This window comes from Vitis riparia, chromosome 18 (genome assembly GCF_004353265.1).
Source record: "Vitis riparia cultivar Riparia Gloire de Montpellier isolate 1030 chromosome 18, EGFV_Vit.rip_1.0, whole genome shotgun sequence".
Lineage (NCBI taxonomy): Eukaryota > Viridiplantae > Streptophyta > Magnoliopsida > Vitales > Vitaceae > Vitis > Vitis riparia.
Genome location: NC_048448.1, coordinates 4079439 through 4091178, shown reverse-complemented (window position 1 = coordinate 4091178; position 11740 = coordinate 4079439). Strand labels below are relative to the sequence as shown.

Genomic DNA, 11740 nt, shown 5'->3' with positions numbered 1-11740 from the left:
GCTTTTACTTGCATACTGCATACATATTTACTTAAAAATAGCATTTATATTGTCATGTAAATTAAGAAAAAAAAATGAAAACCATATGATGGCCAATTAACTTTTCTGATCAAATTCATTTTCAAGGTTCTATATGTTAACCTAAACACACACATGAGTAGAAAATAAAAATAAAATATATAAAAAACATTAGTATGGTTTGATAATCAATGGGATTATTAGGTCCACATAATGTATCGACACTCAATAATCTATTAATTAGAATCAAAAAAACAGTTACAATGATGAAACTTTTGACCCTGGAGCTAACCGAGCAATTGACCCCTTGACATCTCAAACGAAGTGGAATAAAATTGATTCAGGTTTCATAATCCAACACCATCTCCCTAAATTCTTATCATTTTCTGTTACCAAAAATGACTTCTATATTTAAACCATGGTCTTCGGTGTCTTCGGTGTTCACTGTTTGGGCCAGAAGAGAGATATCTGTGAATTCTTTTGATTTGGAGAAGCTATCAGAGACTAGAGGTGGGAAATGGGCTGTAAAGTAATCTTTGTGGGCTGTGGTGTGCATGTGCATCATGGATGATGTCCTCTCTGCGTTGAATCATTTTTCTGAAGCCATACAATCACATAGGCAGGGATTAGAATATCCCGTCGCGTTCGGATATCACTTTGGATCAATGCCCAAAAAATAAATAAATAGGGAGAAAATTTTGATTGGTCACAATTGTGGGAATTTATTAGAAAATTTCTTGATTTTTCGAAATTTTGTCCTTGAAGAAAATTTATCGGAAATTTTTAATATTTTTCGGAATTTTATCCCTAAATGATGGTAACCTAAGAAACTTAATGGACTTACTAAATCATAGTAACTTTTTATGAATAATATATATAGCATACATGTTTTTAAAAATTTTTATAAAACAAAACTTTATCAAATAAATTAATTTTAATTATTTTATTTTTAAATTTAATTTAATTTAACTTATCATTAAAAAGATAAAACCATCATATATTAATAATTTTTTTATAAATTTTATACTGTAATTAAATGCAAAAAAAAAATATTTATAAATAAAAAAATATGTATATTATTACTCTATATATTTAAAAGTTTTATCTCATATTTTCATAAATTTTAATTAATTTCGGGGCCATGGATAAAGTTTTGAGGCAAAATTGAAAATCTAAATTTCCATCCTTCCATATAGAGTACTTGTTTGAAAGGGAAATTTCAGCGTATTAGAAAAAGCATGCATGTACTGAAATCACAAAAAACATCATATATAATATGTGAAGGACAGTTCTGATAGCCATCTCATAACAACCCACACTGTTTCTATCTATTCATGTGACTCTCCGGTTCCCCCATGTCCACCACAGACCTCTTCAAATATATTTTAAGAAAAACTCTACGGTACAATAGTTTTCCAGTAGGACACATAGGCCAAAGCTGTATGGTAACTAATTACTCGATTTACATTTTTCGGTTGCATTAATTTACATGATGGAGCAAGCATTTGGATTATCATCGCTGAACATGGTGGTGTACTGTTCCTCCAGTGGACTCATAGCAGTGATGGCAGGGTTCTCCGAGCTCCGGACATAACCAGGAGGTGCCTTCTTGTCATAAACTTGAGCAACGTAGGGATGAGCCACCAGATTGTATGGAACATAAGGCCAAAGCTCAGCCTTTTTCCCTGTTGACTGTGCCTTCTTCAGCACTTTCTTCGCATCTGCATAACCAGTAACACTCGCCTTCTGTTGTTTCAGGTTTACATCCACAGATTTTACTCCTGCTCAGGTTTACAAAAGATTGAAAAATACTGTTAATTGTCTCAAACCCATCTAAGCTATCCATTATCAGCATACAGGGACAAATTGAAAAATCCATACAGATGAATATGTAATATACCTTTCAGCGAAGAAAGAACTTTCTTGACTCTAAGCTGGCAGCCCTCACAGTCCATCCTGACTTTGAGATCTACCGTCTGCAGTTGCTTCCTTTTCTTCCCTTTTTTGCTGCTGAGTAGGTCTGAAAAGTATTCCAAAGTAGCTACAACTCCCATTTTTTTTGTTTCTTTGATTGATTTTAGAGAAGCGGTTGTAACTTGTAAGGAGAATATAAGATATGAAACTAACTAAACCAAACTTTAAAGACATGCAAAAGCTTCAGGAGAAGCTTGAAGCTTAAAGGGTTTTGGACGTTGAAAGAAACAAAATCAATCTAAGGTTGCAGAAAAGGCCCACACGTAAACCTCCTTTAGTTTTAATGAGCAGGGAGCTAGAGAAATGCGAGACAGGAGTACGGTAATGAGAAGTGAAAGGCTGATGGGTGACAAGAGAGAAGCTAAGAGACTACTCCTGTCCTGAAGGATTGCATAAATTTATAGAATCCAAAAAAGAGAGGTGGGACTGTTGGAAAGGTATCTAATAAAGTTGTTTTATGAAATAAAAGAATTGTAGTAGTCTCCTAGAGGGAACTCCCCTTCAACCTATAGATTCGCTCCTTCCTTGGAAAGGAAACAGACCTAAAAAGTAAAAGACTCCGAAGGCTGCACGCTCTCAGTACCTTTAGCTCTCATGTAAGTAAACTTTTTAGTACCACATGCTCTTCGTTATATACATGTTGATATAACAAAAGGTAGCAGGCACCCAAACATTAAACAGTGCTTAAAGTAAACCTGGATTTATTTGCCTTCACAAATCTGGCTAAACTTTTCTGAGTTTAAAAAGAGAGAGTCCAATGCTTAGGGTACACGAAATATGAAAGTAAAATAGCAAAGTTTGAGAGCAACGCTTCAGGAAAGAGACTCCTGAAAAAAGTAATACAAACCTAAATGTATGGATTTCCTGATTGTGATGAGATGAGCTGAGATGGATTTTGGGTGCTTGGATCACTGCCACGATTCATGCTATCCTGAAGACAGGTGGCAACAAGGACAAATGAATGGTCGATATATAGACAGCGTGGAAACAAAAGTCCAATGGAGAGGGTGGTAGCTTCCCACAGGTAGAAAGCTATCTTGTTTGCTTGCCATTGTCCATTTTTGTCAAGTGTTCGGTTGATTGGGCGGTGGGTTGTAGAAAAAAGGTGGATAACGTAAAAATAATAATAATAATGATGATAATGCCACAGATGGATCTGGCTACTATGACAGACGGCACAAGGCTAGTAGATGAATATATTTTAAAGTACCACCTTTTCTGTATTTAAATTCCTAGGCCCCCATTTGCCTCCCACCACCCTCACGACAAAGGCTTGTTTGGCTGATTTTTTTATTTTTTATTTTTGGTTTTTTTGGCATTTTGTTTTGTCTGCCGTGTTCAACAGGCAAACATCTCCATTTTCCTCCATTTGAATGGAAGCAAAATGTACATAATCATACTAAAATGAAGAGATTTAAATGATCCCAAAAATTCATAAGTGAGTATACTGTGTAGAGGTTGCTGGTGGGAGAGGGAGCTGCAAGGCATTGATTGATATAATGGTAGATCCACCACCGAGACACCAGATGCGTCTAGGCTCTTCCATTGCTCTGCTGGGCCAGAGCCATGGCTCCACTCAAGGACAGAACGCCAACACAGCAGTGCTCCATATCCTGTCATCAGTTGATCATTTGTACAGTGTGCAAATAGTAAAATCAGCAGTTTCCATCGTTTGATATGTAGATACTAACCATATGTTTTAGTATTAAAAGTACGTGGAGAAGAACAAGTGGGGACTTTTCTCAATAGTACGGTAATTTAAAAAAATTATTCTTAAATTATTATAATAGAAAAGGTTATTACAAATATATGGTAGTTTTTGTCACCTACGAGATAAGATGAACGGATTTTTTTTTTTTAAACCAAAATCGTCTTTTCAAAAGACAATTTTATTTCCATTAAAAAAAAATAAAAATTCAAAATGAAGATACGATTTCCAATTAAAAAAAATTAATATTTTTTTAATATTTATTACAAATTATAAAAAAAATAAAAAATAAAAACCCAAGGGAAATCGTTTCTTGAAGAAACGAATTCCCTTGAAAAAAAATAATATTTTTTTTAAAAAATCCCAAATTAAAAAAAAAAATCCTTAAGGGAACGCTTCTCTTCAAAAAATAATTTTTTTTTAAATACCAAATTAAAAAAAAAAAATCTTCAAGGGAACTCGTCTCTTGAAGAAACAAGTTCCCATGAAAAAAATCCCAAATTATAAAAAAATAAATAAATCCTCAAGGAACTCGTCTCTTGAAGAGACGAGTTCCCATGAAAAAAAAATAATATATATATATATATATATATATATATATATATATATATATATATATATATATATATATATATATATATATAATTTTTAAAAATCCCAAATTAAAAAATAAAAAATAATAAAAAACAATCCTCAAAAGAACTCATCTTGAAGAGACGAGTTTCATTGAAAAAAAATTAATATTTTTTTACTAGTTCCATTGAAAAAAAATTAATATTTTTTTACTAGTTCCATTGAAAAAAAATTAATATTTTTTAAATAAAAAAAATCCTCAAGGGAACTCATCTCTTGAAGAGACGAGTTCCCATGAAAAAAAATAATATTTTTTTTAAAAAAATCTCAAATAAAAAAATAAATAAATAAATAAAAAACCTCAAGGGAACTCATCTCTTCAAGAGACGAGTTCCCATGAAAAAAAATATATTTTTAAAAAAAATCCCAAATTAAAAATAAAAATAAAAGAAACCTCAAGGGAACTCTTCCCAAGAAAAAATAATAATTAAAAAAAATCCCAAATTGAAAAAAAAAAAAAAAAAAAAAAAAAAAAAAAAAAGTTCCATGAAAAAAATTAATATTTTTTTTAAAAAATCCCAAATTATAAATAATAAAAAATTGGGAAATCGTCTCTTCTTGAAGATTTTTTTTATATATTTATAATTTGAGATTTTTTTTAATGGAATATCGTCTTCAAGAGACGGTTTCCTTAGAGGATTTTTTTTTTATTTTATAATTTGGGATTTTTTTCATGGGAACTCATCTCTTGATTTTTTTATTTTTTTTATTTGGGATTTTTTATAAAAAAAATATTATTTTTTTTCATGGGAACTCGTCTCTTCAAGAGACGATTTCCCTTTTAAATTTTTATTTATTTTTTAAATGGAAATAAAATCATCTTTTGAAAAGACGATTTTGGTTTAAAAAAAAAAATTATCCGTTCATCATCTCTCCTAGATGGCAAAAACTATCATATATTTATAATAACTTTTTTTACTATAATAATTTAAGAATAATTTTTTAAAATTATCATACTGTTGAGAAAAGTCCATGGGCTGCAACTTCCATGTAGCTTTCTTAAATTTGTATTGACCGACTCACCGAGAACAGACCGTGCCCATCATTCACGACACAAGCTACATAATTGTATAATATCACTGATGGCCCCAGCCAACACCGTCCTGTCGATTCTCGGTATGTATGTGCCATACCCAGGTGGGATACATGTGGAACCATTTGCATCACCATTACTGTTTGAAGTCGCCATCACTATCATGTCAAAGATGGATACAAACTTTCGAGATCCCAACAACCAAACTGACATTAATTCATTCAAATCATGTAGCTAGGCAATCTGCATGCATCGATCACCATTAATGTGACTCTGTGACGACAAATATCAACTTCACTGATGACACTATAATTTTACAATAGTTGATATATCTTACTGGAATCAATAGGCATAGAATGTCCAAACAGGCGGCCTCCAAGACCATGAATATCGTTCAAGCTTTCTTAACGTACATATCCAGTTGCATAAATGCTGGAAACTAATTAGTTGGACCAACCTCGAACAAGCAGGCTTGCAAAAGGCCCCAATAGTATATGAAGGATGGCATTCCGGTAAAGACAAGAGGAGCCTGCTTTGAAGGTGGAAGGCCCCAACGCATCTAATAACATCTCAATCGTATTCTGTAAAGAAACTCTATTATTGACAGCAAGCTTAACTGACCCACCACTTTTATTAAATAAAAAAAAAAAGGCTACATGGGACATAGCCATATCTCTGCAGTGTCCCACACGCATCTGCGTTGGTTTCTCTTAGGCCCATAACTTTCCCGGGAATGTTTTTTCTGGAAGCCTTTTCTGAGCATAATATTCTTTAGTACCTAATCTAGTAGTCCTTTCTATATATGAGTTACACGTTGTAGGGACCACCCCTAAACGCACACGTGGCAGTCTCACAGAGCACTCCCTCATTGGACACGTGACACGTCCAACCCTCTGTCTGGATTTTCCTCATGGGGCACATGGCACTCTCAACTCTTCATCTAGATGATCATGGGACCAGCATGCTATCCACACTCCCTTGTCCGGACCCAATGCTAGCGTCCTAGACAAAAGTCTTGACCGCGTTTCGCGAGCCATCATTATTCATACTACTAAAAGCATGCTCGACGGGACCCTCCTAGGTCACTTTAGACAACCTGTCACGATCTGCACCACGCCGCCTGCAGAGCAAAAAGACAAGGATGACGGCAAGTCATTCCTCCCATAATCTCTGACAGTTACCTGCAGGATAATGATAGCTCTGCCACCATCTTAACACCATCATGACAAGCCAAAAAATCTTCCCACCATTAAAGGGGACAAAGTTTCTGACACTATAAAAGACCCTTACACAGTAAGGTAAGCATTCTTTCCCAAAAGAGGAGGGTCCAAGTAATAATATCAAAATGTTAGAGATAAAAGCTAACAAAACCATCGGAGGGTGTGTCCGGACCCATTGTCCGGACATCTTTTGCAGGTCAAATGAAGGAAGTATCATCTTCAGTTGAGAAGGCGCGTCCATCTGGCATCTGCAGTGGTCCCGATAACGCGAGCCCTAACACACGTGGCATAAATTTCCAGTTCCAGAGTAAATCGGTGAGAGATGAAAAAGAAAAATACTTCTCAAAAGTTTCCTAACTCAAATCTGAAGCACTATTGCACAGACATGCTGACGAACCCCGATCAGCCTCGGCTCCGCGGCTTTCTATCGTAACTGCGTCAGTTTGATTTACTGGATTCCAGGACGTGTAACAAAGATGACTGGGTGCTCCGAGTCAATGATCATTCCTTCCATCAATTAATTGATTTTTTTAATAATAATAACAAAGAAAAGGCAGTTGCTACATGCTTGGTGTCTTGGCCGACTGGTTAACAACAGCATCATCTCTATAACAAGGATAAAAAGAAGAAAGGCATCTGCCAGGGCTAGGCATAAAACCACAACCAATCATGAAGCCTTACATTTCATAATTTTGTTCATTACTGATTTTGCTGTCCTTTGGGGCGATTTTTCCCATTTAATCGTCCACACAATATTTTCATTTAAATAACACCAAAACCTAAAACCTGTCTCCCTAGAAGAAATAAATAAGCTCACAGAATCTTTTCATAGACTTGCATCACTTACTTTGCATAAACTTACCAGGTTGTGCTTCTTAATTCCACAATTTATAACTACGATACCAATAAAATTAGAGATAGTTAAATCTGTTCATGAATATGCAAACAAAAACTAAAAATAACCTACCACTGAAAGTAGAGAACCACCAAAAAGAAAATTCTACCTACCATAACCAATCAATACAATGACCCAAAAGAGTACCTCCCTTCATTGTTGGGGAACTATGATTTACATTGGTTGGGGATGCGGAGAGGAGTTTATATTAGACATCTAGAACAAACAAACGCATCAACACTAGCAGCAAATTCACCAAACAGAGCCAGTAGGGAAAAGCAAGAGGTGACACTGCAGCAGAATTTGTGGGAGTCCTTCCAGCAACAGCAGGAGCAACAGCATGCCTACTAGGGGTCATCTGTTGCTGATTGGTGGGCAGTGGGTTTGGAGATCTATCATTTGGAGGTGGTGTTAAATGCATTATTTTACCATCGGTTATATCTTGACCTGTGGATGCAACATGGATCAATATTAGTCGTGCATGGACAGTTGAAGGCTATAAGCATTGCTGAGTGGAAGCATGTCAAAAAATAAAATCACAGAAAGCATCTAAAATAGGCTTTTAGATTGAAAAAGATTCCCAATCAAATCTGGACTAGAATTAAGAGAAGGAAAGGAAAATGCTGAAAAATGCTTGAGAAAGTTGCTTCTCCTTTTCTTTCTGGATCCAAATGCAATCCATAGGAACAAGAAATGAAAGAAACAAAAAACCAGAAAAATATTTAATGAGCAGATTCATGTGCATTTGGATTATGGTAAAGACTTTTTACAGTATGGGGCTTGAGTAAAATTCCCCAAGCTGACTTTAAATCCTAAACTTGTGAATTTGAATAGCAAAAGTCCATGTTGTTTGGAGATGTGTACCTCTCGGCCCGATACCCTTGCACTTGAAATGCATAAAATCAATGTAACACCAAAAAATGTTATTTACAGTTGCACTTGTGACAGATGTGTCTGTTATTTAATATTACTTACAAGTGCATGGCATGAATAATATGTAATATAAAGTTTCCTGCCTTTCTAACTTTTCTAAAAATGGTATTATTATTCCAATGCTACTACCTCTTTGTTGAGTTGAGTTGAGTTGCTATATTCTCATGCGATGCAATAGTTAGACTTCACCCTGACCAATAGTAGGAATGGAATGTAGCCACTACTACAACCATCCATACAGCAGTAACATGCATCTATTGATGTTCTTGAGTCTATGCAGAAAATATAACGAAGTGTGAATTCATAATAGCCCCTATACCAAAAAGGTGTAGTAAACTCGAAGATTTTTTCCTCTTTCTGGTAAACAAGGCCACTCATTTAAGAAATTTTCAAAGCCAAATAAAGGTGAATCCTTTTTAATTATTCAAGCTGGTCTTGAACAAGTGTGGGCATATGTGTACTGTTGTCAATAGTCTGGCATGTCAACAATCCATTAGCAAGCATATCTGAAATCAAAGCATAACCTATATCTACAAACTCCACAACAAAAAACAAGGTATCTGGTAGATTAGAGACAACGGTTTCTCCTGAAGCAGGAAAACATAATGTAACTTACAATTGGAAGTAGACCAACCCAGCTTCAAATTTTCCCTATCGAACACCATGCGATAACCCCACATGAAGTTTTCTGCATAATATAAGTCCATTTGCTGTTAGAGATATGTGTGTATATATGCACACATACATATATATCTATCTATATATATATACATATATATACAGAGAGAGAGAGAGAGAGATGAAGGAAGAGATAAAACTAAAATTTTGTGTTCGCATCAAGAGGCATAGAGGTGTACTCACGGCCAATGATGCCAAATTCTTCATGTATAGGCTGGATAGGTAAACAGAAAACATTGAATTCCTGCACCACAAAGTCCAAGACAGTTGATATTTACCCAGTAACCACATTCAACTGCATGGACAGCTTTTGCACCAGAGGACTAAATCAACTATCAATAAGAATATGTACAAGGCAAAAACATTAATATTATCTCACAGGTGATGCAGGAAACTAAATCCACAAAATTCAAATTGTTTACGCTAATCCCTGGACATTTTTAGAAATTACTACTCTTAACTTTAGCAACAGAGATGTAATAGCAAGAGAAAAACTTGGCTTTTCAGGCCAGTAAGAAAATTAGATAGTGTTACAGGGAAATTGGGTGTTACGAAAAACTAGATATCGTTACAGGAAAATTGGGTACTACAATGAAATTAAGATCTTAAGGTATCAAGACCTCAAGGCTGACAAATCTGCATCTAAAGAAGGGTCAGTAAGATATTATGTGGTACTAGTCCTCCACTGCATTTGAGGAATCAACAACCCAGAAAATACAAATATATTGGGGATTCATTCTGTACATCCAGCAGAAGTGAAGAAGAATTCTAAAGACACAGTAAGTGACAGTTATTTCAAACTGATATTACAAGCAATTTTTTCCTTAGGACTACATACCAAATTAAATACTTTTTTCTTCTGGGAAGTTCAGGAATTCAATGGAAACCATAGGAGAGAAGCTTGAGATTGGGAGATGGAAATTTACTTGAGTAAAAAATAGTATATGAAGCACTCACAGTTAATTTTGCAGACTAGTATGAAATTCAGGTGATTCGGTATTAGTGGAACTCTCAGAGAAAAATATTTCAGGCTTGCAGAAAGGTACACTAAGGTTATACTAGGAATTAGTTGTAAACCAATACTTTTAAGTATAAATGATCATGGCTCATGTTTAGTGCATAAAGTTACATACAAATGAAATTGATTCATTTTTATAGTTGCAGAAAGAAATAGAATTGCTCACCTCATTCTCCGAGATTAACTTAATAACAGGATTATGTACTATAAAACTTTGGTTCATAGCAAACACAAGTGTCACAGTAGGAATGTTGAGCAATTCCTGTGAACTGTTGCAAAAAACAAAAACAATAAAAAAGCCAACAATCAACTCCAAGAGAAAAATGAGAAAAAAAGGCTTCCAAAATCCTCCTCGTCTAGTACACGAAATCCACCTAGAATTATAACAGTACTTCCAGGGGGACCCTTTGAAGCTGGACCTTGTAGCATTCATTTGTTTGTCAAACTATAATCAAGAAATGAAGCATGTTAGCCAGCTGACAAGGAAATGAATATATATTATAGAATTAAAAACAAGAGAAGCACCTCCACAACAATTTTTTCATAAATTTCATATGGAAGAAATGTGAATGATGTTCCACTGTCAACCAGAGCTTGAAATCCTGCTGTCTTAAGAGAAGAACTCCCAACGAGGTAACCCTCCACCTCAATAAGATAGGTAACACTGAAATAATTCTAGAGTTAATTACAAAAAGCACACCAAGGATACTACAGCATCTATAAGACTGAGGCCAGAAAATAGAAGTGCATACAATTTTCCTTCTAAAGGCACAAATGATGTAGATTTTTGGGTCACAAGTCCTTGGTCACCAAACAAAATTGTCCCAGAATGATTATCGTCAAAACAAATTGAGAAAGCATTTCGAACCAATCCTGCTTTTGCTAGCAAACTAGGAACTGAAAGGTCCCCAGGTCCCAATCCCATAAGACCATCAGGAGCCGCTCCATCTGAAAAAGCACCACTTTGTTTCCTACCACAGCTGCATTGAAGGGAAACAGACAACAGAAATAAAAACTATCATGAGCTTAAGTATAATTATGAAAAAAAAAATTGTGATTAATGAAACTTATAAATGCATCAGGTTGTAAAAATGGACAGATGAAACAATATAGACACACCCTATAATGACTGAAGCCCACACCGAACTTCGGGATGCATGTTCACTGAATGGTGCCAAATGTAGTCGGTCCTCAATCAGCAAACCAGAACTTGAGGTATTCTCTGAATAGTAGTTAGCAAGGTAAGGGCAAGGGTCCTTTGAACTTTTGCAGTCTGAACCCAGTTCACATAATTGATCATTGCAAGATAGGGGCTTGCTGGTGCTTGATAAAGATGGGCTATACTCATTCAGATCTCTACCCTGCATTATAGATGTCCCAAATACGAGGGAACACCTACCAATCAATTATTGGAATTAACTGCAAAACCTGTTACCAATCTTAGCTGAACTACTGCACAAATCAATTGAAGCAAACACATTTGCAGTTCGGTCAATACCTATTTAGCAACAAAAATTAAAACAAGCATAAAACAAAGAGAAAAGGATATACCAACAATAATATAGTTTCCCCTGTGCAGCCTCTGCTTAATTACACTAATTAACCTATTCATCTAACTTGTAAGTAGGAA

General features: G+C 35.0%; 2 protein-coding genes across 3 annotated transcripts in view; both read right to left on the bottom strand.

Annotated features, from left to right (window-relative positions):
• Positions 1 to 1263: 1263 nt before the first annotated feature.
• LOC117907321 (heavy metal-associated isoprenylated plant protein 23-like) lies at positions 1264 to 2599 on the bottom strand. The gene is made up of 2 exons (XM_034820823.1): positions 1919 to 2599; positions 1264 to 1799 (listed from the first exon to the last, which is right to left on the bottom strand). Exons 1-2 carry the CDS (start codon positions 2070 to 2072, stop codon positions 1504 to 1506), a joined length of 450 nt encoding a protein of 149 aa, XP_034676714.1. The 5' UTR covers positions 2073 to 2599; the 3' UTR covers positions 1264 to 1503.
• A 4856-nt stretch (positions 2600 to 7455) lies between these two features.
• LOC117906874 (aspartic proteinase-like protein 1) overlaps positions 7456 to 11740 on the bottom strand; it is a 26599-nt gene continuing 22314 nt past the window's right edge. Inside the window, exons 2-9 of one of the 2 annotated variants that reach the window (XM_034820133.1) lie at positions 11230 to 11714; positions 10863 to 11090; positions 10636 to 10774; positions 10485 to 10555; positions 10277 to 10379; positions 9276 to 9336; positions 9031 to 9102; positions 7456 to 7928 (exon numbers count right to left, since the gene is read on the bottom strand). In XM_034820133.1, coding sequence (XP_034676024.1) covers positions 7690 to 7928; positions 9031 to 9102; positions 9276 to 9336; positions 10277 to 10379; positions 10485 to 10555; positions 10636 to 10774; positions 10863 to 11090; positions 11230 to 11477 — 1161 coding nt within the window. In that variant the 5' untranslated portion in view covers positions 11478 to 11714 and the 3' untranslated portion in view covers positions 7456 to 7689. Of the gene's footprint in view, positions 7929 to 9030; positions 9103 to 9275; positions 9337 to 10276; positions 10556 to 10635; positions 10775 to 10862; positions 11091 to 11229; positions 11715 to 11740 lie in introns of both variants that reach the window. The other variant, XM_034820132.1, reaches the window with a different exon arrangement.

Coding starts and splice junctions, on each gene's coding strand:
- LOC117907321 (XM_034820823.1), bottom strand. CDS start 2,072: ATGGGAGTTGTAGCTACTTTGGAATACTTTTCAGACCTACTCAGCAGC. Junction 1,800..1,918: donor AGTTCTTTCTTCGCTGAAAG/GTATATTACATA, acceptor AAACCTGAGCAG/GAGTAAAATCTGTGGATGTA.